The sequence below is a fragment of the Anomalospiza imberbis genome, chromosome 4, assembly GCF_031753505.1.
Source record: "Anomalospiza imberbis isolate Cuckoo-Finch-1a 21T00152 chromosome 4, ASM3175350v1, whole genome shotgun sequence".
Lineage (NCBI taxonomy): Eukaryota > Metazoa > Chordata > Aves > Passeriformes > Viduidae > Anomalospiza > Anomalospiza imberbis.
Window position 1 is genome coordinate 45,493,021 of NC_089684.1, and position 25,813 is coordinate 45,518,833.

General features: G+C 41.3%; 1 protein-coding gene across 32 annotated transcripts in view; it reads left to right on the plus strand.

Annotated features, from left to right (window-relative positions):
- Positions 1–25,813, plus strand: part of ANK2 (ankyrin 2) — a 279,443-nt gene that overhangs the window by 173,808 nt on the left and 79,822 nt on the right. For 24 of the 32 annotated variants that reach the window (XM_068188282.1, XM_068188279.1, XM_068188306.1 and 21 more), the window contains 9 exons: positions 6,066–6,164; positions 9,308–9,493; positions 9,944–9,967; positions 11,814–11,912; positions 13,061–13,159; positions 20,979–21,077; positions 21,706–21,903; positions 24,685–24,783; positions 24,957–25,055. In XM_068188282.1, coding sequence (XP_068044383.1) covers positions 6,066–6,164; positions 9,308–9,493; positions 9,944–9,967; positions 11,814–11,912; positions 13,061–13,159; positions 20,979–21,077; positions 21,706–21,903; positions 24,685–24,783; positions 24,957–25,055 — 1,002 coding nt within the window. The remainder of the gene's footprint in view (positions 1–6,065; positions 6,165–9,307; positions 9,494–9,943; positions 9,968–11,813; positions 11,913–13,060; positions 13,160–20,978; positions 21,078–21,705; positions 21,904–24,684; positions 24,784–24,956; positions 25,056–25,813) is intronic. The other 8 variants (XM_068188303.1, XM_068188300.1, XM_068188302.1 and 5 more) reach the window with 3 other exon arrangements.

Sequence of the window (25,813 nt, forward strand, 5' to 3'; positions counted from 1 at the left end):
TGTACAGATACTTACATCTAATCTCTGTGTCATCCTTACTGGCTTTGTTATAAAAGGAAAGGATAGCCCAGGCAAGTGGATATATATACTGCTCACTTGGAAGCATGGAGGAAAATTTCTGCTCTGAAAGCGTGTGGTGCTTTCATCAGAAATGCACAGCATTTCATTTGGTTGTGGATGCATCTAAAGGGTGTTTTTACTGAAGCTCTCTCATAATGTGGATATAGGAGCTCTTGATTTGAATATGCCCAGTCTTTCTTCAGAGTAGCCCACTTTCTGTTGACTATGTGGCAAAGTGATATTCCTTAGGCACCTTAAAATTAAATTCTATTAATTTCCCTTTATTTTATCCATTTATCTTATATCCTTCTCTTCACAAACCTCATGGTTGCTGTTAGATTGAATGTCAATATAGATGTCATACTTCAATTATTTATGATATTTTTGAAATAAAAAAGTTTCTTTACTCTGTTATGTTAAAATCCTGGATTTTGATGTAAACTAAGAGCAACAAAAAAGAGACTTCAAAAAATTAACATGGGTACCTTAATCTATCCTTAATTCACCCTTTATACAGAGAATCTATCCTGCTCAGATATAATCCTCTTTTGAAGAGTTTATTTATAGACTGTCTGAAAATAATGCTCTGAGCATAATGCACTGAGCAAAGTTCCCAGAATTGTGATACTGATGGTTCTATCTAGACTTTGAATTTAGTTTGCAGATTGCATTTATTTGTCACCCTCATATTTCATTGATTACAATTAGTTTATTGCTTGGATTGTTGGAGGGTTTTCACTGAGTCACAGAAGGGCTGAGGATGGAAGACACCTCTGGGGCTCATCTTGTCCCCTCCTCTCCTTGAACAAGATCACCCACAGCTGGCTGCCCAGGAACATGCCCTGGTTTTTGAGTGTTTCCAAAGATGGAGACTCCAAAGCCTCTCTAGGTGACCTGTGCCAGTGCTTGGTCTCCTCATAGTAAAAAAGTGATGCTCAGTTTGTGCCTACTGCTTCTGTTCTTTTCCTTCCTTGCATAACATTTTCCCCTTTGGGACAGAATAACCTGCTGCAGGTATCTCCTCTCCTGTAGAGGTTCCTGGCAGCTGGGATGAGGGAAGCAGTGCCTGCAGGTAGAACTGTTAAGGTGAGGCATAGATGTCACTGGTTTAGACTGGTACCAGTGGAAAATGGGGAAAACAGGAGGATGAATTGTCTGTTGCTGAACAAAGATTTTAGATTAGGAACTTTCTGTTCTTGTTGAAGTTGAGCAATATTCTGAAGAACAGAAAAAAATCCTCAAACTGCTCTTGAACTTGAAGGTCCCCGAATGATCATGATCTTACTGCATATAACAGTATTTTAGCACAGGACCACGACACACAGATTTTCTAATGTGTGTCAGTTGTTTGACTAATCTAAGCTTGTCTCACTTTTGTCTCATTCTTCATGTCAATATCTGGCTTTTTTGAGTAAAACTAAATAGATATGAGTGTTTGCTTGTAAACCATTGCATGAGGTGCCAGTTTTCTTCTCTTGCCTGGTAATCTCTGTCATCCAATACAGTCTTAAAGAGTTCCTGGAGGCCCATAAAATAACACAAAATAGTTATGTTCATCTGGGTTTATGGTAACTGTTTAGTCAAAGGATGCTAACTCTCATGAATCCTCTTCAAATAGGCAGAACGTAGAGATTATATACCTCTGTTTTCTCTCTTTTCTATATCAGTATGAAAAAAAGATATATATTCATATATGGATGTAAGGTGTAGGACACTATAGGACACAATAGGTATATGGACACTAAAGCCCACAGCTAACAGTTCAATACTGCCTGCCAAGAGGAACCTTAGTTCCTTGAAAGCCTGCCATGAAATAAACCTCCACCAAGCTATAGAACTGCATGATTTTCTCAATACTCTAATAATCCCTGTGCTTCTTCAGCCCGTGTTCTTCATTAGGGCTTGGGGACAATTTAATGATACAAATTCTGAGTCATATATAGACTTGCCAATTTACATTAATAGCGTGAAAAATCATTTGAGAGCTACTCATTTTCTCCAATTAGCCAGTAAAGCAGTGAATGTAGTAGAAAGAATGGAGTATGAAATATTTTCTGTTTAGTGATAATTTCTCATTCTGACTTTATATTATAGCAGTAAACATCTTGCAGTACACATTTGTGGGGGTAATGAAATTGGAGTATTCTGTGCTCACCATGAATACTCTGATGAAACTATTGTTTGGAAATGAATGTTATATATCATTACACAATTATTTTCAATTTTTCAGATGATGTGCCAAATCTAAACATACAGCCAGAGCATGATTGCACAGCTGGGCTTTACAGGAAAGAAAAATGTAGTGCATTTCTCCTTTTCCAGGTCACAGTCAGTATTCTTCCTTTAATTCTGGATGGTATGGGATCATAAACTGAGAGGAAATTTATTGAAATACACAGTGCTCTCCACTGGCCCAATAAACCTGATGAGTCCCATTCCACGTGCTAAGGGGAGAGGTCAGTCTCCCTTGCAGTATGGCCATGGAGAATCATTTCCCATGGATACAGCAGGAGACACTTGGGGATAGTGAAACAAAAGTCAAGGGAAAATGTTTTCTTTAGTTTGGGGAGCTATGGGATTTTGAGCTTTGACGTATCTCTAGAAGTAGAAGAGAGAGCTGGAGGTGTACAGCTCTTAGCAACTTAAAGATGAGAAACTAAGAAGGGGACTTTAGATTGACAAAAGGAAAGGAAATGAAGGGAAGAGTCTGGTTTTTGTGTGCTTTTCCATTGAGGAAGTGTGTGACTGGCTGAGAGAGAGAAACTCGCTGTGGAGGACACAGACAGATCAGAGAAACCATGTGGGGTAGGAGGAAGATGGAACACCTGAGGTCCAGTGGCCGGGGAAGAAGGAGGAGCTCCAGCAGGGCTAGCACGTAATCCCACTGGGCACAGCTCTGCCAAGGAGAGCAGACATATTGGAAATCCTAAAATAGGAGTTTCCTGGCCAAGGGCCAGGACTGTTGCAGTTGGGGACACTGCAATTAGAAGCTTCAAAACCAGAGCTTCACTGAAAGCAGACTTCTCCCTGCCAGCAGACCAAAAGACTTCTCCCTGCCAGCAGACCAAGTCAGGCTTGACCTTGCCAGGGGGAGAAATTCAGAGGAATGTTTTCCAGCATGTCTGGTAAAGGCAGTTTTGCTCATGGCTCTTAGCATGTTGTAATTCCCAAAATGATCCAGACTTCAACAAAATATATACAGTAGTTTCAGACTATAAATAAAGCCTGAAGGAAAACAAAGACACTATGACTTTCTCTACAAGAATTTTCTTTCTCTTAATTTCTGTAGTTTCAGGTGTGATTATAGCACAGGTATGATAGAATGGGTACACTCTTCTGGATCTCTGTGTAGAAAAACATGAAGTATTTCTTGGTATTAAAAGGTCATTAAGTCATGTACGCGTTGTTTATAGTCTCCTAATCTAGGATTTATTGTCCTAGTTCTGTTCCAGAACCAGGGACTTGAGTTGATTAAAAAAATTAGATTCTTCAAAGCTTTTAAGCAAATTGATTTACTGTGGCTTGAAAATTGTCATATTCACCCAGTTCAGCCAGTGTGATCCTTGTAATATTCCATGCTAGAAGGATTTTACAAATAGCATGTACTACATTTGAAAGATTAGACTTTACCCTGAAAATGCTGATGAGGTGAGTGGAAAATTACTACGAGTTATCCCTCGTAGTTTGCCACGTTGGCTCTTTCCGGAGTGGGAAGGAGAGCTGGAACAGTGAGCCAGCTCGGTTACCTGCAGGCTCCTCTGTGCTGTTCCCTACAACTGCAATGGAAAAGAACCCAATCTGTTCCTAATTCCTTCTGCCAGCTCATGCCTCTGCTTGGCAATCCCGTGCACCTTCCCAGTTACTCAGTGAACAGCCTTCCTTCATTTTATGTTATGATGGGATCTCTTATATCCCCCTCCCTGTTAAGAGCTGTCTGAGGAGCAGCCGGGAGACCAGAGGTCCCTGACACCTCAGCTCCTGCCCCAGAGGGGACATGGGAGAGGCTGGTTCTGTGTGCTTCCAGTTTGCTGCCTGGTTTTAGCAGTGATTTGGGAGGAAGAAGCTTCCCATCAGCCTGACCTTATTGTTAAGAAGCTTTTCTTGATGTCTTACCTGAATTTTCCCTCTAGCAGCCTTGTAAGCTCTGCTTTTTTTGTTTTAGTCATCATGATCATGAAGAACAGACCATTCCCCTTTAAAGACTGTTTTCCTTCACTTTGCCCTTTCCAGCCGGAACAGTACCATTTGTTAGCCTTTTCTCAAAGAAAGATAGCTTCCCTTAAGGAGATAGATTTTTATGCTAGTGCAAGGGTTTTCTTTATTAGAGCAGAATGAGCTCCTTGACCAGTGGCCCGTCTCTGGAAGACTTCTGTGACCTCCAGGGCCTTTTTTACAGAATTCTTCTCTTACTTGTCATTCCCTGTGTGCATAGTTTATTTTTCTGGCAGTAGTGCAGAAAATTGTGTTGGTCCCTACTAACTTACCTTTCCAGGTCTTTTGACCACAGTTTCAAATGATGATCCTGTGGTGTGATGGACTTGCAGACTATGTTGGTCATACTATCTGTGACTATAATAAGAGTCCATAATTTGAATAATTTCTGAGAATATAGGATAATGGACTCCTGTGCAAAGCCACTCAAAATACACACCCCCAGTTTTGGCACTGAACTGCTGTTAATTGTTCTCCGGGTGCCATTTTTTAATTCTGTGTCCCAAGATTGTTGATGGAAATGCCAGGATATTATGCAAATGAACATTAAAAGATTTGCTACAACTTATCATAGGGCATCCACAACATAAATTGTGTTTATTTCCTGAACAGTCCTCTACATTTGTAAACAGAGGGGGTTGTAAAGACATCAGTTCTACAATTTCTGTGTTATCTAGTGACTGAAAAATGAGATTTCATTTTGTTAGGAAATTACTGGAATGTTTCCACAGCAGGTTTCCTAAAAAGGATAATATTGGCTTCTCTGAAACAAGGTTTTTGGTTATCATTGTATCTGTATTAATTCTGGTTGCTTGTGTGAATGCACAACCCTGTCATTCAGTGTGATGGCACACAAGATAATAAAAAAATCAAATAAATTGCATGTTTGAAGTCTGGCTGATGGTTTATTTTCTAGTTAAAAGTTACATTTCAAGCCGGAAGATTTTGTTCTCTTACGTTGCATCCTAGTCTACAGAATACTGAAGAATTTTCCAAGATCTTCTTAGAAATCCTAAAAACTCTTAGAAATAAATTATTGATCAGGCAGACAGCTCAATTCCATGCCTCTCTTTCATCAAGATTCTGTAGGTAATGAATTACAATTGCTTGCATTAAAATACTTTATTGCAAAGAAGGAACTCACATTTCTACTGTAGGTTGATTGACTTAGAATAATTTTTTAAATCATGTTTTATCCAGAGCAAATTATTTTAATAAATTTAGGTAATTTTAATTTAAGTTTTTTATTAAATGATAACTGAACCTGCTGTATGGTCAGAAATGCAGTTGTTCCTTTGCAAGGCTGAGTTCCTTTATGTTGGGTACTTAGCAATGTTTTATGTATTAGAAATTTTACATAGTATGCTAAGCCTTTGCCATCTCTACTGAGCTTGTCAGAAGATATGGACTTCATGGTCTCCAGGGGATGACATCTTTGGTTAAGTAAATGTAATGAATGGAGGAAACTCTTGCTTTCCTGTCAGCTTTCATAAAACTTTAATGCCAGCTTTACATCCCTGAGCATTATCAACAAGGAATAGCTGTATTAATAATTAGTGTGTCCATTGCTTCCTTAAAATATGTCAGAAGAAAATAAGTGTGAAAGCATGGAGAGTTCTGTGGGTTTAAATGATATTGAACATGACAGTATTAAGGGAAAAATACAAGGTTTTTCTTTTTACATTCAGTTACAAGAACACAAATGCATTTTTAGCTGTGTATCCACTTGTGGTTCATTATTGTTAGTACATGTAATTTCAATGTGACACTATTTTCTCCTGTGTCCTTCCTAGAATGGCTTTACTCCTTTGTACATGGCAGCTCAAGAGAACCACATTGAGGTGGTGAAATATCTCCTGGAGAATGGAGCCAACCAAAGCACAGCTACTGAGGTGAGGGGGTTTTCTCATATTTTTCTTTGCTTGTGTGTTCAGATCACTTGAAGTCAGAACTGTGTGGGCTGTCTCTAGAGGGCTTCTCTGTGTCAATTGACATCAACAGGTAGTTGTCAGCAAGCTTTGTTTTAGGATCACAGAGTTGTTTAGGTTGGAAAAGACCTCTCAGATCGAGTCCAACCTTTAACACAGCAGCTGGGTCTTGGGATTTTAGTTGAATTCTGAAGTGGTGAGGCTCTCTGTGGTGCTGGGTTTGCAGAACCATTTGGGAGGCCACCTGCTATAGCCTCTTGCCACTGTTTTCTTAAGTTACACTGATTCCGAGTCTCTCCTGTGACGTGGTGTAGCTTGTGAGTGTTCATTATTGGCTGTGACTGGTGTAAATGGGAAACCAAATGGCTCACAAGGATTGCATCAGAAAGCTTGATGCAATGAGGCTGTTTTCTGTGCTGACACTTTATTTTTACTGCTGGACCACGTGGGTGTAAATAGGCAGAAGGGTGGTATTAACTGGGAATGTGGATTGTAAACCTGCAGTAACTCCTGTGCAAGCAGGAGAGACACCTAAGATGGAGAGAGACTCCATCTCAAGAGGAGCAGAATCCCACAGGCTTCCTTCCACATATGGGCGGATTTAGAAGCAATGGAGAAAACTCCTTGGTCATTAGGACTATGCTCATTCTGTTTCCTCTTTCTGCCAAATGTTCTTCATTCCAGCTAAAGGACTGAGTGAACAGGCTCTGTGCTGCAAAGTGTGTCATCTTCCTGTTTGTTCTATGGATGTGGATGTGCCATGAGAAGTAGCTATAGCAAAATTCCTCTCTGGCCAGAGCTTTTGTTCCTGTTTATTGTTTTCTCTAGTCTGTCCAGAAACATTCCCTTTCTGGACTGCCGTCATGAGCAGATGAACTTGAAATGCTGGTGCATTTATGCTCCTTCTCCTTCCCTTCAAACCTGTCAGTGGTAACAGCTGTCTTACTGTCCCTGCTCTCAGTGGATACTGTACTATTTGATGACAGCTCATAAAATAATCCCCTCATAGATGCGGCGATCACATTACATGTCGGCTTTCTGAAACAGAAAATCCCATATGATTGCCAGGCAACATGCAGAAACACACTCCTTGTGCAGGAGTCAGGTGGAACTGGGGCTCTCCATGAGCCCAGCCCTGCTGCAACCAACAGTCACCTGCTGGCAGCCAGCTCCCAGCAATTTCTGTTGGCTGGGAATTCATTCAGTTTACAGGAATTGTGAGGGTGAGATGGTTATAATTGATGTGGCCTCTGAATGCAGACAGTCACAGAATGCACACTGTAGTCTGGTTTTCTAGAAAAGGCAGAGAAGAGAAAAAATAAAATAAAATATATTCCTACTCTGACCCTAACTCCAAATTTGTCTTCTGCTGTCTAAGAGATCTGTTTTCACTCTGTAACTTGTAAGGTAAAGGCTCTTGACCACTTTGCTGCTTAACTAGGTCAGTTTTAGGTTCAGGTCCTGCTGAGGTGATGGTTTCCATGATTGTGTGAGTGTTCCTGAAGGAAGGCCTGAGCCAACATCGCTTTCACATGTGCCCAGAGTTCATCTCATGAATAGGATGAAGAAATGGTACATTCAGTAAGGTGGGATGATAGCCTGAACTGTGGATGTCACTGAAATAAAGGGAGAAGGTCCTTCTGTTTAGCATCAAAGATTGACCCTCCTCGTGGGAGGTGAGGACATGAAAAGCTGTCTCCAGGCTTTGGTCAGCCATGCTTTCCAAAGGCAATAGGAGGGGGAAGGTAGTAAGAGTTGGGCCCTTCTAGAGAAGGGTGCATGATGAAATGGTGCAAATCAAACAGATGAACTTGTCTTTGAAGCCTTGAAACTTGCACTGCCTTTGGATGCATTTCATTTCCTCTTGCACTTATATATGTGCAGATAAAAAAGGAGAGTAAGGATGAGCTCGGTTTCAGAGTCTCTAATCCAGGATTTGTTCTCATGTTCCCAGAGGCAAAAGGCAAATGCATTAAGCCATTTCAACACCTTATTGTAGCCCCAATCTCAGAATAATCTTTACAGTTCAGCTGTTTTGTCAGCTGTTCCCCCCTTTTTAATTCAGTGTACAGAATTTAATCTCTATCACAGGCAGAACCCACAGCAGTATCGCTGTTACAATGCTCCTACCCACAGCTCAGCGCAAAAGGGAGAGAAAGTTATTTGATTACTGAGGGGAAAAATTGCCTTGGCAATTCTTCAGATGTTTCTTTCAACATATGTTAGCTCTCATTCCTTCCTATCTTGGCCTTTATTCTTCTCTCATCTTTCCATATTCCTATTCTGAAGCAATGCTGTCTTATCTCTCATGTAGTTACAGCACACCTGTGCTTGGGGAGGATGCATGACCAGAGCAAGGGTTCAGTTTGAAATCAGAATGAAATATCTGGACGCCTGTACTACTTCAGCCAGGAGAGCAAGCTGCTATTATGTTACCGTGGACTTTAAAGCACTGGTCATCCCAGGCACGTGTGAAGGAGCAAGACAATTTTAAACTAATTTAGAAACAAACCTAAATCTATGAATGACAAGCCAAGATTGATTTCCTGATTTTCTTTTTCCAAAAAACATAAATAATGTGAAGTTTTCCTTCCTCAAATCATGTTCCTACACATGATCTGGATTTCTTGACTCATGGTTCATGTGTAACTTGGCATGGGAACAGCAGCAAACACATTTGATACACTTCCTTTTTGCAGAGATGTGAGATATTCAGAAACATATTCTCGCAGTATTTTTCACATTGACACTGTTCAGTGCTCAGTGAATTTACCAAAAATTTGCTAAAAATATGCTTTGTGGCCCATTTGAAGACAAGTAGTAATTAAGAGGGATGCTGTAGAATGATCCTTTCCTTCCACTTGACTTAAAAAAAGATTACTTTGAAGTGTAAAAGATCTTTCAAAGCATGTCAAATATTTGAAAGCCTTTTGAAGGTGTTTGAAAGAGTTAAAATGTTGTGCCTCCAATCTCATGTCCCTGGAGATGGAGCTCAGAGGTGGAAAACAGCTGGGAACGTGCTTCCTGAGTTGGTGTGCGCAAAGGGTGCGGTGCAGCTCCCCGAGACTGTCCAATCATGCTGAGCACCCTTGTTTCCTGCGCCCCAGGACGGTTTCACCCCTCTGGCTGTGGCACTGCAGCAGGGACACAACCAGGCAGTGGCCATCCTGCTGGAGAACGATACCAAGGGCAAGGTGCGGCTGCCAGCACTGCACATCGCCGCCAGGAAGGACGACACCAAGTCGGCCGCGCTGCTGCTGCAGAACGACCACAACGCCGACGTGCAGTCCAAGGTAACGGGGCGGGCTCCGGGCTCAGGGACAGCACCTTGAATCCCTGCACCCTAATGGGCAAACGGAACTGCTCCACTGGGGAAGGACAACTTGCTCCATCAGTACCACCAGTAATACCTTGAAGTTTGCAGCGTTAAGCTACACAGTAATTTCCAAGTGCTCATTTTTTCAAGTTTTAGTTATGCCTCCCATTTCTTTGGTAACCAGCTTTTTCTCATTATTTGCAAACCAGAAGCCACTGGAATGGAAGCAGAATCACTGCTTCCCTATTAAGTAGGATATTTCCTTATTGCCCGCGGGAGCATAGGTTGTGTTTAAAGTTAATGCATGCTTGAATGGCTTTTACCATAATTAACAGCATAACTCATTTCAGAAAAAGCAACATAGTTCTTTCGTTTTGCGGCCAGTCTTTAATATTGTTCCTCTTTTTCCCAAACCATGCTGCATCAGATGATGGTGAATAGGACGACTGAGGTACCGACATCAACAATTTTTAATTACTCTTTCTGTTACTTATGATTATTTTCACTGCTCTTTGCCAGTATTTCTTTATTAGTTAGCAATAAAAGTGAAGATATTACTCTTTTTTTAATACATAGAAATTTCTGACTCAAAAAACCCTATTTTTTTCCATCCTTTACCTTAGAATTTCTTTTTATTTGTGTCAATATTGAAGGACATTTTTGAGAATTCACATCAGTCCAAAGGAGTCTGAATCGAGTCATGGAGCTAAGAGGATAAAGATCCTTTTTAAGCTCAATTTCATTAATTATGAAAATGCACTCACTTGGCATAACTAAATCTGGGTGTCTGGCTCAGGCAGAATAATGGTAAAATTAATTTTCTGTCTTTTATGATAATAAGCATAATCAAATTCCCCAAGGTAAAAACTTGTTCAGGGCACCTGCTTATTTTTACCATTCTTCTTATTATAATCTTTTCCATAAAGTTTTGCAAAGCCCTCAGTGACAGTATGGACTCAGAATTTACCTGCACTAAATAACACATTTCTTACATGGATTTTACTTCCACTAAAAATCATGGGGCTGATTGGCTTGGACTGGGATTTTCCCAAAAGATCATTGGCCCTTTTATGAGGAAGAATAAGTTCCAAGAATGAGACGATTTTTTTCAGTACCTGCTTTTGAATAATGGATTTTCTCTGCTGGAGGAGGGAATGAATTATGAATGCACGTGCCCATGGGAAGGTGCTTCCGTCTTGTTGTGTGCTCACGTGAGCAGGCTGCCAGGAGGCAGCAGTGATGTGAACTGAAGGATGACAGCTTCCCTGGGCACCTGCTCCATGGGGCATGTTGTTCCCTGAGGGAAAGGGCAAGGGGTGCTGCAATGCCTGCTGAAGGAGGGCAGCACGTGCCCACATTCCTTTGTTCCAGGAGTAGCTTAACATGGTGGTTTGGATACTGAGAGGAAGGAAACCTAGCTGAGAGCATGGTGTAGTAGAAAAGCCAGAAGTACTCCTCCCTTTCTATAACTATCAGCAAGATCCAATCAAATCAGTGTAAAGCTCTTCAGGGAAACCTCAAAAGCAAGGCCCTTTCTACTTGAATTACTTATGAGAATAAAAGCTTGCTCTCTGTCCTAGTTTCTGAAAATTTAATCTTTTTTTATGTTGTTGTCAAGCGATTGTACATCTCATAGCTGAAGCAGGTTTCACCTTCTGGTATTTAAATTGCAATAAATAAAATATGGGGTTTTTTATTTCTAGATTGCAAACTTTCTTCAGATCTTTTGCAGTCCAAATTGTATATAAATATAAATAATTATGATTCTTTTACTATGCTACTAAGTAGTTTCTCATGTAAACGAAACTCTTAATTTGCATTTTGAATAATTACTGCTTTTAAAAAACAAACAAAAAAACCCCAATAGGAAATATGTTGTCTATATTTCTATTACTAAGAGGAGTAAAATAGGAGTCCAACAACTTTTGTGGTCATTTTTCCAACCCCAATAAATAGATGCAGCCTAAAAGACCCATGTTGCTTCCAAATGGTAATTAGGAACTTGCTTCATTTTCTTTAAGAATGGCTAATACATTAATATTTTCTGTGATGAAAGCTACTCTTATTGGCCACTGATGCAGGGGGCCGAGTTGGGGAACAAAATAATAAAATACTTTTGATAAACTCCCACCTGAAAACTGGCCTCTCTGCCTGAAAGGCTGTGCTCTAGAAGAGGTAGACACGGTCTAGATAAAATTGACATGCATTAGTTGGGCAGCATTTTAAACTCAAGCTCTAGTTCAGCTGGTGACCTTGCATGAGAGGATTTCCGTAACGAGGGCTGTTTCCCTTTGCAGAGTGGCTTTACCCCTCTGCACATCGCCGCACACTATGGCAATGTCAACGTGGCCACGCTGCTGCTGAACCGCGGAGCTGCCGTCGACTTCACAGCCAGGGTATGGACTCACCCCTTCATCTTCCTGCTTCTAGTGGCCTACACAAATGCGAGGGTGTCTTGGGTAACTCTAAGGCAAGAGCTGAGTGAAGAAAGGAGCAAAATAATGCTGAAGTTCTGTTGGGATCAGAGATGTCTTTTTTGCAGTAATTCTGAAAGGTTGTTTCCGTGCAATGCCCTGGAGGTCTTGGGAGTTGTGTAACAGCCAGTATTCCCAGCTGGAGGAAGCAGGATCCTTTGGCAGCTCCAGAAAGCTGATGCTCTTATAATGTGTCAACTCCCTTCGGCTTTTCTGTTTGTTAGATGTACTCTGGAAATAGATGTAGGATTGATTGGCTCTTTTGGTATTCAATATTTGCTATATCACTTTAATTTGATGTTTTCACATGCAACTATATTTCAAAACCAGAGAGTAAAGTATATTGCTGTTATACAAATTCAACAATAAAAGAACTAATTAATCATGACTACTATTTCATGGTAAACAGCTGCAGAGTTACATGGTACAGTCTCTTTGCTGTTGCATGTTACGTAGTTTGAAGTGAAAACCTCTGGTAATCTCAACCCAGCTCACAGGTCACAGGTTTGCTGTTTGATTTTGCCAGACACACTTTGAATCACTTCAGGGTTCTGCCTTCCAGACTGACTCCCTCCTGTTTCCAATCTGGAGTTGCTGCTAATATTACCTCTTGCCTCACCCAAAGTGTTTTCAAGGACTTTCAGCCTACACAGCCTACCACTCCTTTATGCTCTTGGCACTACACAAGAAGGTTCCTTTGTGTAGGAGTGACGCATTTGTGTCCTCTGTGTACGTTGCAGTTATTGAAATGCTTCAGTGTTTTGTGACTATTGGCTCATTGGGACTCTGATATGTGTTTGTGTATTTGTCTGGCCCTGGGGCTGCGACGTTTGCTGCTTGGGCAGATGCTCTGCTTCCTTAATTCAAGGACCCAGAAACAATGGAGAAGGAACTTTGCTTAGGAAGGAATTACTAACTCTAGCTTATATGGTGTGTGCTGATGCTCTGGTACATTCTCGTTTATTCTCTACGATGTGATGGTCTCATTTTTTGTGATCCAAACCCAAATTCACCCCCATTGCACACCTTCAGCTCCATCCAGCTCATTGTTTGTTCTTTTCATGGTGTAGAATGGAATCACCCCACTGCATGTGGCTTCCAAAAGGGGAAACACAAACATGGTGAAGCTCTTGTTGGATCGCGGAGGGCAGATCGATGCCAAAACCAGGGTGAGTCTTTCTATTCCCTGAATGTGATATTATCCCTTTCTGGGGAATGGACTGGGATTTTTTTCCTTGCTTGCTTTTGGGGATTTTTTTGTGTGTTTCTTGTGGACTGTTTTTGATCATATCAGACTAAAGAACAGATGGTATTAGTGATAGTAGGATGCAGAAATACTATTTCCTTTAGTCTCCTGTATGACCTGCCAGCATCATACAAGAAAAAGCTGATGAAACTGGTGGCTTTCAGGGAATAAGCCTCTTAGTTGGTCCAACTTGACACGACACAAGATGACGCACAGAACATTTGATGCACAGCAAAAAGAAATGGTCTGGTCTCAGCTAAGCCTTTCAGTCCCCTGACACCTACATGTCCATGCTAGTTGCAGTATGCCCTGTGGAAGCTCTAGTGAGCTCATATCATTTTTATTGGAGAGCTGATACAGGGACAAGTAACTTCCTCAGAGCCAGCAGCCATGTGTCTCTTCCCCAGACAAAGCATGGGATATTAATTAGGTGGCTCTGACCGGCTTCCTCCTCCCAGCTATCCTATTGAAATGTCACATCATCTCTCTGCCCTTTATTTATGGGTGATTTCACAGTCATTCAGAGCAAAAAAAACCCCATCATTTTATATTGGCAGGGTTAATTATTTCAAATGGGATTTTGGAATCACCTGGGAAAACAAGACATTTATTCAGACTCAGCTGCACAGGGCTCCTTCTTAGGAGCTGCTGGTATTTAGGCAGCTAGTCTGCAAAATTACATGTCCAAGAGATCAAGAGTGTTTTAGAACACACAGTTTAGATCTGGACATGTGAGTTTTTGTTTAACCTGATAGGAAGGTAGAAGATACTGCAGTCAGCTACCCTTGGGGTTGATTCAACCTCTGCAGTTACTTGGATATTAATTACATCAACCATTTGTTGCTTCATAAGCTCTGAAGACAGTCATTATTATTGTGAATGTGATCGTGATTTGGTTTCTGATTATGAAATGATATCTCACTATGTTTTTTTTTTTAATTTTTTAAAAACTATTGCTGATGGAAAAAGCTGTCTCTCAAGCAGGTGTGCAGCAAATCACCCCTGCTCACATTTTCCACAATAAACACCTAAAATCTCATGGAGAAGAGGGATGCAATGCTAACAATATACTTCAGTCAGGATATTCCACATGCCCCTCAGCATGTCATACAGAAATAGGTCATTTGACCTTTGGAATGGCAGTATTGAATTCACCTATTTCCTGTTCAGTAGTTAGATATTATTCTAGACAAGCTGGCACAGATGATTGTGAGGGATGTTTTGGATTGTAAGAGGTCAAAGTGTTTTCCCATCCCCGCTCACCCGCAAAGGTTGAGCGCAGTTGTGAATGAATCTGAGAGAACAGGATTTGCCAAACATAGGTGGGAAGGACCAATTTTAGAGTCTTCTCATTGTCCCTGCTCCCTGCCTTGTGTCAGCTGCTACACGGGCTCAAAATGTCAGTACAAAGATGTCCCTGAAAACGCATACCGGTATCCTGAGGCACACGTATCCCAGCTTGCACAGGCTCCCCAGCCTCCTGTCACCTTCACCTTCCGCCACCTCCCTGCTCCAGGGCTCGCAGCGATGGCGTGCGCCTCATGGTGGGGAAGATTCCAGAGCTTTGGTTTTGCCGTCCGTGCTTTGTGTCAGCTGTTTGTGTTATCTGGGCGTGTCTCTCTTCTCCCTGTGCTCTGTCTGCTCACCGCGAGTGCCTGGCCCTGGCTGTGAGTGCGTACGGTGTGGAGGAGGCAGGGATGCGCTCTGTCCGTGGCAGCACAGACCCCGCCTGCCCCGCTGCAGTACTAACACACCTTGTCTTCCCCGCTGCCTTCCCTCGGCTTCCCAGGAACACCTGCCTTCTTCCAGCAGGTCACAGGCACTGCAAAGCCGTGGAATTAAAACCCTAGGATGTTTCACTGCCAAGTTCTGGTGCTCCACGCCACATCAAAATAAGCCCTTCAGTTAAAACAGTCCTCGCTGCTTTCATTCTGTTTATTTTTAGCTTGCTTTGTTACATGACATCTGACGCTGCATAAATTAAGATGCAAAAACTTATTTTAGCAGATTGCAGATGAGCTTCAGTACTTCAGGTTTGCAAAGTTAATCTGTGAAAGCTTTTTATGTTTGAAAATGTTCCACTGGAATGATTCTTTAGGAGCCCCTGTGTTGTCTAAAAATATAAATTAAAATGTCTATTCCTCAAAGGGAGTAAATGATGCATGTGTCCTGCTGTTCCATAGTTAATGCAGCGTGTCAAAGAAAAGTTCTGCTTTCTCCAGGAATTAGTATTTTTATTTTCTATACATTTCAGAATGTGTTTGCTGAAATTTTATGGCATTTCTCTCAAAGCCATAAAATGTAGAAATACTGGTAAATCTCTTGACACAATTGCATATTTTAAAATAATATTTGTTTTTTGCAAGTTCTACCATTTTTTTCTCAATCAAGTCCTAAGTTTTTAAAATGTGAAATTTCTCTTTTATATTGTATCCAAAGCAGAAATGGAAACTCCATTCTCAAATACAGTAATAGCATTCTTTTATTACTACTATCTGTTAGAAATAGTATTATAATATTATATAATAACAAAATATCATCTTTAACAGTAGATAATTATTATAGTATAATAAAATATTAAAATATTATTTAAACGTGTATTATTATATAAGATCTGGTATATGTTTTGCAACTTCCATTTACATACAGGCCTTCCTTGGACTTTGGCTCACTAAATAATTAATGGGCAAAATTACCTATATTATAATATTTCATATTCAAAATTTTACTCAAACCTATATTCTCTATACATTTTCTTACATTAATAACAATTTCAATGGCATAATTTTATTAAAAATTTTAATATTTGGCCAAAATTCTAACCCATGCAGATTCTGATGATTAGAGTTAAGGGGTCAGAGAAATTGTGCAGAAATTTGTTCTCCGAAAGACAATGGAAAGTTTAATTTATGATTAATTCACTGTCAGATGGTCAAGGGTAGTGTGGCAATTAACAGCTCTCACTTTGAGGGAAGGAAAGCATTTACAGCCTTCTGGGAACACACTAAGGATTCTTACAGGGAATTATTGTCAGCATTTAAAAGCAATTTTAGCGTGGCCAAAATGCACGTATTTCTATAAAAAGAAATCCTCCTATAATGGAGTCATAACAGTGTGTACCTTCAGAATGTGGAAATGTTGCTGGTTATTACAAGCTTTTAGGAATATTCTTTCTGAATGCAGTTTTTGCATTATTTCTATTTTTATCATCTCTCTCTATAGATTGTATGGGGAAAAAACCAAGAATATGAGACTTTTTCAGTTCTGCATGCTTTTTTTCTTTTAAAATGCAGTTTTATTCACAGGCTTTATCACCTTGCTGGAATTTTCATTTTTGTGGGAGTAAGCAAACACCCTTCAGAGGGGGAGGAACGCTCTCACCTGTCTCAGCCACTGAAGCTGTCACACATTTTGTCGTCTTCCTATCCAATCTTGCCAACATTCAAATTAGATTTTTGTTGCTCTGGGACTTTTCTTAAGTTTCCTCTTGCAGGTTTTCTTCCTGAATATTTACAGTTGAATAAAATCCATGGAATGGAAGAGAGCATCCAGTCTTGGAAGGGAAAGCTTATTGTGTGGGATAGTAAGCGTGTTGTGTGCCCAGAGCGTGGCAGCTGGAGCGAGGATAGGCGTGGGAGTGGTGGGAGAAGGTCTGGTGCACCATTTGGGTTGGAGAAGGGCCACGGAAAGGAGGAGGCCCAGCTGGAACTGACAGGCGTAGCAGGTCACTCATGGAGATGAACAGCACCAATGGGAAAACAAAAGGCAGGGAACTGTGGGCGGTGCAACTCAGATTTGGTTGGTTTGGTTTGGGTTTTTTTGTGGGGAATGTGCTTCAGACACCCCTTAACACTCATTTTGGAAACCTACTGAGATTTATTAGGAATAATATCTCCTTTTGTACATCTGCATCCTGACAAAATAGGCTCTGCTATTTCCACACGGGAGTGGTAACCATTGTAGCAGGATCCTGTCCCTGCCCTGGCACCGTGTTCTCTGCAGTGTTTGTTCCTGCAGTAATGCTGCTGTGACATTTTCTCCTCATCTTCTTACATACACAGAGCGCTAATAATTCATTGGCAGCTTTTGCTGTTCCTAAAGCCATGTCAGATTATAAATATCTAATCACAATGAAGGTATTTCCTATAAAAAAATCCAGTAGCTCCATATAATGTTTACAAGGGAGTGGGAAGGGGTGTTGTATGAATTGTCTAAGCAAGTTATCTAGAAAATTACTGTTATTTGGAGTTACTTATGTTACTATCTTAATACTCAAGCAAGCACGTGGTATATTTTTTGCTGTATTTTTCCAATTTGTGCTGTCAATGGCAGACCTAGAGGAATACTTTACAGCGTGTTTAATTATGCCAAGAGCTTAAAGCAAGAGGGAGACTTGCCTTGCTCATTTTTAAAGAGATGAGGTTTAGTCGTAATGAAAAATGAACAAATTAAAAGCCCTTTATTTGTCAAGAAAATTTAGACAATTTTGCATGTTTGACGTATGAAATACCAAAATTTTACTTCACCCCTATGAAAACAAGAACATGCAGCTGCAGTTTAGACTAATTCATTGATAATTTGGCCTTTGGTGTTCATTTCTATCATCAGTTTTTGGTTGAATGAGCACTGAATGTGAGCAACTGTCCTGTGAATGTGCTGCCCACATCATTTCCCATTAAAAATCCCTCATAAGCACAGCTTCGTTTTGTCTCAGTGCCCTGCTAAGCTGAAAGAAAGCATTTGTGAAATGACCAAAAAATTCATCTTTCGAAGCCCTACAGTTAGGAGTCATGCACAGAATTCAGAATTCATTTTGCAGTTTAAAAAATGACCAGTGACTGATTTTCAAGGGAAAAAAGGCACAAGTTTTCCTCATATTTTGAGAACCATTTAAGAGAGAATTAGCATTGATGGCATTTCCTGGCTTCCGTGCACACAGAGGAGATTGCATTGTCATTTCTCAGGGTGACCCAGCTGTTGGTTACATCACAGAGTGTGAGTTGGGAGAGTAGCATGTTTGGGAACAGCAGAACACCAAGTGTGGGATGTCACTGGGGAGATAGAAACATTTAACTCTTCATTCCATACAATCCGGAGCGAGGAGATAATTGTTGAACTTCTCTAAACATAAAATTTCTGAATTTCTTGTCTCCTGGCGTGGCAGCCTTAAACACTGCGCAGTGTTTATGGGATATCCTTTATCTGTGTCCCTCTGACCCAGAGTTGGATGTCCTGTCAAACGATGTGCCTGATGTATTGATCACTGTATGTTCTTCAATTCAAAGGAATGACTGACCAAGTACTTAGGCCAGCTCCTGAAGTTAATTTGAGAGCACTGAGGCTCATAGCAAACAGATAGTGCTGCAAAAAAAGGACTAGCTTGGTACACAGGCGTGTCTCTTCATGTTAGCTCATGTCAGCTTCTCTGCATTGTTTTCTCTACTGATTCTTCTACTACCACAGCTCTCTCTTTGCAGTCTCCCTCACCTTTGAATAAAATATATGAGCAAAAGAATTTGAAGTGTTAAATATACAATAATTGTTAAATATACATGGTGTTTTCCTCAGAGCAGAAAGAGAAAAGGGGAAGAGGGTTCTGTCGGAGGTCCTCAAAACAGCTATGGCAGGGTAGAGTGGGATAGGTAGCAAATTTCTATCTCTGCTTTTAGAGGGAATTGGAGATAAAACAATTATTTCTTTCTTGTTCTTAAATTATTTAGAGGGTTTTTTTTTTTGTTCTAGCCAGACTTTCTTGCGGAGTTGATGTGCTTCTTAGCTTGTGTTTTTCTTCTTTTTGTCCCTCTCGGGATTTGTCCTGCTTTTGTTCAAGGATTCACACAATTTTCCTTTTTTTGTGGTTTTATTAAATAGAGTAACATCAAAGCCACCACACAGATAAGGAAAGTGAACCTCCCACATTGATTAAAAATGTAGGGCACAAGAGGCTAGAAGCTGGAAAGGAATACCAAATAAATACCTTCCCTAGAAATGCATTTGGGATATATTCTTACCTTTGTAATGGCAGTGGAGTTATCTGTAGGAATCCCTCTGGCAACGAGATGATAATATATCTCAGCTGGTCATAAAAAGACTAGGTTTAGAGGACTCTGAAGTTTCAGTGCATAAAAAAAAGGAAAGTAGTTCCACCTAATTCTTCACACTGACCCCCCCATCTGCCAGTGTTGAAGGCTGTGGGTTCTGTTTTTGGGTTTGATCTTCCATCTGTGGAATTTCAATGCAAATCTTCTGTGGGATTTAGGAATGCCTCTGAGATGGTGAGCACCAAGGCACACCTTACCCTGTCAGTGTGTCTCAAAAACCTCTGGAAAAAGTAGATAAGTAAGGGAGAAAATTTGCTCCTGCAGACTTCAACTCCTTGAAGCTGTGGAGCTTTGTGGTGCTGCTCGCTTGGAAAGGGCTCTGTGCTTTGGAAACCAGGCATGAGAGAGGCTCTGCTTCTTGGAACTGCCTTTTGTAGGGTGTTAGAGGGCAGCGTTTGCTGGAATGAGGTTGCAGTTGCAATGGGACTGTGTAGTCTAGAGCTACTTTAAAATTAAAAACATAGTGATGCAGGTTTCCTCCAAGCCCCAGCAAGGTAAACAGCAGGGTCACCAACTCATCCTTAATGCCATGTTTTTGCAGTTTTGCTACTTTTTTAGCCTCTGAGTAATTCAGACCAGTATATTCTCCTTTCAATCAAGCTGTTACTGGATTCTTCAATGAGCTCCTTAGAATAACAGCATTGGTGTCACGCGGGATGAGCAACATGTCTCAAAGGGAGAAGGCTTTTCTTGTGATTAAAAACTATTCCTGTTTCATCACCTTTGTAAAGCCACCTCTGTTGAGCGAGTGTTGATGACATCTGAGTGCATGCTTGAACAATATTGAGGGCTAATGAAATGAAAGCTTGGCTTTTCATATCCTACATGTTACCTTTTTTCAGTCATTCAGCACTAATATTCTTTCGCAACCATTTTTCTAGCCTCATACTTATTTTTCTGCATAAAATCCAAACTATACAAAAGCTACCTAGAATTCATTCTCCCATCCAAATAGTTAATCAAAACATCTTTTGCTACCGCTGCTGTGATCATTAATAGTAGCCTGAGCAAGTCTTTTGGTACAGAATTGTGTTCTGCCATGGAAAAAGCTATTGTAGGGTTGGTGGTCTGACAGCAATTTTAGAAAAGAATTGTTAGCTCTATGTTCACCCCTCAGTCTCAGAAGTGAAAGATTTGCTTCTGTTTGTTTCTCTCTTTTTCTCTTGTTTTAAAATCTTCTTTATCTTAATGCCTGTTTAAAAGCAAAAGAAAATTCTAGAACAAATGTTCTGGTATGAACATTGCTTGTTTCATCCCTGCATCAAAAGCAATCCAAAGGACAAGTGTTGGTTTATGGAGCATCCTCGACCCAGCAGGTATTACCCAGGGAGAGGCAATGCCATATCACAGCCATGCAGAGGGCAGGGAGGGGAGGAGGCAGTGCACCCTCATATTATCCTTTGAGAAGAGATTTCAGCACACAGTGGGCTGCCCCTCTCAAACAGTAACCTTAGAATGTTCTTTAATGGTGCAAGGAAGAACAAAGATGAAACTTCATGCTGCGGAACCAGCTTCAGTTAGGAGTCAAAAAAAGGAGTTTTTTCACACATGTGGGGCTGCTTTCCTGTGAGGTTGTTTCCCAGAGTGCCAGGACAAACAGCTGGGGATGTGCTCATTTGTTTCCTCTTCTTTTACTTGAAGGATGGACTCACCCCACTGCACTGTGCGGCACGAAGTGGCCATGACCAGGTGGTGGAGCTGCTCCTGGAGCGAGGTGCCCCACTGCTCGCACGGACCAAGGTGTGTGTGTGCCCTGTTAGAGTGTGGAACACCTCTGTAAGCTTCCACAGAGCTTTCAGTGTTCCTGAGAGGACAAGGAGGAAGAGAGGAATGTAACTGTCCTCCCAAAGGAGATGAATTAATGGGAAGAATGAGCCAAAATAAGGTTTTCTTACGTAAGCCTTCCCAAATGTATGAAAAGCGTACACTTGTTTGCCCATCTCTCTAGTATCAGACTAAACACATGATGTGGAGTGCTACTGCCAGCACCTCCCTTGTGTTGTTTCCTGAGACTGTAGTACACAGAGATGTGAAAGCTGGGTCAGTCACTCCTGAGAGGTAATTCCTGGTATTTATTTTCTGGCCCTTCACATACGATAACAAGGACCGTTTCTCTTAAGTACTTTTACAGACGATTTCAGAGTTGGAAAATTATTTCAGTGTGTTCTTCCTCACATCTGGAAAACATACATCTGAAATTAATGCATTTCCTACAAATTCTGTCTCTTTGGTGACACTAATGAGGGGAAGATACTTGTGTAGTAGCAGAGCCCACTGAGCAGCACCTCACGACAAATACCCTTCTTATATGTGCCACAGTCTAAGTGGGGATTAGTAGAAGCTGCTGTTCTGTTCTCTTCTGTCACAGAATGGACTCTCCCCACTCCACATGGCGGCCCAGGGGGACCATGTAGAATGTGTGAAGCACCTGCTGCAGCATAAGGCTCCTGTGGACGACGTGACACTGGACTACCTGACTGCCCTGCACGTGGCCGCTCACTGTGGCCACTACCGTGTCACCAAACTCCTGCTGGACAAGAGAGCCAACCCCAACGCCCGAGCCCTGGTAAACCTGTCCCACCTGGGTCCTGTAACAAAGCTGGCTGGTAGCTCTTGCCAGGAAAGCTGAGTGAGAGCTGTCAGCAAACTCCACAGCCTTAAGTAGGTGCAGTAGCCACAGGGGTGTCGCACCTGGCTATGGAACACACCCCGTGGCAAGTGGCTGTAGTGTCAGGTGTGGGAAACTGCTGAATCCCTAAAATCAGAGCTGGTTCTGGCTGATGTTGATGTATGCAGTGGTGTTTTAATGACTTAATGGCTCAGTTTTCCATACCGGTGATACAATACACCATTTCTGGGCTTTCAACTGAATTAATAAGTTAATTGGCATAGGGGAAACATATTAAAAAGCTAATATTTCTGCATTTATCAAATAATGACATTTTCGTCTGTTAGGTGCCATTTTTCTTTCCAAAAAACAGTTCTTATGCTTACAGGACACCAGGTATGATTCCTTTTACTCACTCATCAAATCATTGCCCCTAACAAGGAGAAAAGCATCACATTTGACTTTGGAAACATTTTGATAGTCTTTAATGTATCCAAAGCCAGATTACAATTTTCTCTACTAGGAACTGTTAGCTGGCTGGGAGTTCATGTACCAACATATTGCACTCTGTCAGGAACAGGAGGAGTCTGTGAACACTTGAGATGTTCCTGTGTGGCCAGAGTTCTGCCATGGCCAGCTGCACTGGGGACCTCCACGGGAGCCCCAGTACAGGGCACTCAGATGCCTTCCCCAGCTTCCTGCCCACACTAGGACCCTCTGGTTTTCTGTCTGGGCTCTCCCTGTCCTTTACTCCCTTGGAATGACACAATTTTCTTCTGCCCTCTCATTTTTCTTGGCCTTTCCATACCCACAAATCCCATAGCCCTTTTTGCTTCCCCCTCTTGCACTTATCTTGCTTTGTTTTTCTCAGCTCCGTGCTCACTTGGGTGATATTTTTTGACACTGCTTTTATCCTTGCTTGTTTTTCTTGCCAGTCTTCTGAATAGCTGCGCTTTCCTCAGCTACTCACAAATACCCCCTATATCTTCTTTCTTTCCTTCCATGACCAGAAATACATCTTCTGCTCCCCTCCCTGTGAGACATCTGAAACAAAAGGAGAACACCCTCGGGCTGCTGCCTCTCTGCTCTCTTCCCACCAAACTCGTTTTCCCTTCCCCCCCACCCCCCTCCCCTCATTTTCTCTCTCTCCCATCAGAGACTTGTTGCCTTTGGCTGGTTGATAGTGTTTAATATATTAAATGAAGCTCTTAATTTCTGTTAGTGATGCATTTTTTTTTCTGCCTTGTCCTCTCCCCCGTCAAACTGCTCCTCACTTAAATAGAAGTAGCAAAATTAAATCAACCGAGGTGGTGAAATTCAGTGAAAAATATGGAAACTTCTGAAACAGTAAAACTCCCTGTGAAATATATTGAGAGATGCTGTGTGGGAGGTAAAATATAAAATGGTTTAGATTGTTTCTTTAGAAATCGGAGAAACAGTAATAATATTCAGCAGAGTTCAATGATAGAATAAATATTACAAAGAATTCATTTTCAGCTACTTTAAAAAAAAAATAATTGTTAATGTTTGCAAAATGCTTTGGGGATACAAGCACTGTGTGGGTTCTCAGCTTTTTTAATGTGTATATGCTTTAAAGCACCTTCAAATGGACTAGTAATTAACATTTCCTTTAACAGAAGCAGCCTGTAGAATAATTGTCACATGATTATCTCTTCCCATAAACTAAGATTTCACTGCTAGGTTCTGGTTACTGGTGGTTCGTTGTTTGGCAATACTCATGCTCTTCATTAGAAAATCTACCAATTTTTTGACATTATCTAAAAAATGTTACTTGTGCTTTTCGCTAAAATGTTCACATGTGGTGAATAATGTGTTTGTTCAGCTTCAGACACACACTTAACCTGCATTAACTGTTATCAGACTATCATGATACCACATCTGAAGGGGTGGTTCTTTATTTAAGGTACCTCAGAACATACACACGGATATATTATAACTTAGGTTATATATTTTTTATATAAATATAAAAATAAATACACACAGATCCTTAGATTTCAAGTAAAAAGACACATTAAGGTGGAGTCTGGAATACGTACTCTATTTCTCTCTCTTTCTCAGTTTAAGTGGCTTCAAACTGAAAGAGAGTAGATTTGGGTTAGATATTAGGGAGAAATTCTTCCCTCTGAGGGTAGGGAGGCCCTGGCACAGCTTGCTCAGAGAAGCTGTGGCTGCCCCATCTGTGGAAATGTCCAAGGACAGGTTGGATGGGGCTTGGAGCAACCTGGGATAGTGGAAGGTGTCCCTGCACACAGTAGTAGGTGGAACAAGATGGGCTGTTCCAACCCAAACCTTCCACGATTCTCCTAGAGAGGTACGGGAAATGCTTTATAAAGACACTGATTCTAAAGTGTTCACTGTAATTTCTTAGCTTTCCCTTGTGTTCGGCAGTCCAGGGGAGCACTGGGAGTGCTCCTCACAGACGTGTGTGCAGCCCCAGGAAGCACACGCACGCACACACGCAGTCGGCAGTCAGGACGGGCCTATCTGTATGTGAAGTGTGGAGGCGGAAGTTTCCTTTCTCTCCCCTGCCTGGGAAGAAAGCAGCAGCACTGCTTTGTTGTGCCTCAGATAGTGGGACATGTCTGTAATTCATAACCTGTTGTGCTTAAAGAACAGTTGCTTGTGGTAGTCTAACCCTTGTCTCCCAGTGTGCCAGCATGGAGCTGTGTGGGAAGTGTAGCTGCATGTTTCTGACTAACATCACTGTCTTTTGCACAGAATGGTTTTACTCCACTGCACATTGCCTGCAAGAAAAATCGCATCAAAGTCATGGAACTCCTGGTGAAATATGGGGCTTCAATCCAGGCTATAACAGAGGTAGCAAAATGTTTCATGTCCTGCAGAAGCATTCCTTCTCTCTCTCTATTTTTTTGCTTCCCTCTTTCTGTCTCTCCCGCCCTGCCTCACTTTCCTGTATGTTTTATTTGAACGAAGAAGCCCGTCCCTCCAGCCGTGCAGAGGAGTAAAACTGCTCTTGCTTTGTTTCGCAGTCGGGCCTCACACCAATACATGTGGCTGCATTTATGGGCCACTTGAACATAGTCCTCCTTCTGCTGCAGAACGGAGCCTCTCCCGATGTCACTAACATTGTGAGTATGGCTTTCACTAGAACCATCTGCTCAGGACCCCAGAAAGTCGCTGGTTACCATGTAGCTCAGCCCAAGGTCACATTTTTATCATACTTCATTGCATTTTAAGGCAAATTATTGTAGCACTTTTATTGCGGGGGGGAAGCGATGGCTGCATGTGTCAGAAGCCATCTCTGCTTTCATGTGTTCTGTAACAATGCTCAAGTTGGTAAAGTTTTCATTAGAAACGGACAAAGCTCACCAAAACTATCCAAAATGGATTATAAGCCAAATCCCACAAAGCCTGTGTTTCTGTTCTGAAGGATAAAATCGAAGTCCAAATGGCTCTAATTTCTGTCTGCGTAACTTTGCTGGCTGCCATGAAATGTTTTCATTCCTGTCAGTGAAAGAGTATCAAGTGCTTAAAACCCCAACAATTAAACAAAAAGCAAAAGTGGGAAACTCAAGATGTTCCTCTTAGAGTGGAAATTCCAGGAACTGGTGATTAAATCTGGAAAATGTGACCTTTGGGCAGTAACACAAAATGTAGAACCTGACTTAGCATAGTAATCAGTGTTTGTATACCAACAGCCTAGTTAAAAAAACAAAAACAAAACAAAACAAAAAAAAAACCAAACAAAACAAAAAACCCAGCAAAAAACCAACAAAACCCAAAGCAACATTATAGTTTTCTGAGATGAATTTCAAAAGATGTTTTACTGTTTGAATTTGTCAGCATAAACAAATATTCAACTTGGGACCACCTGTACTTGGGAAGC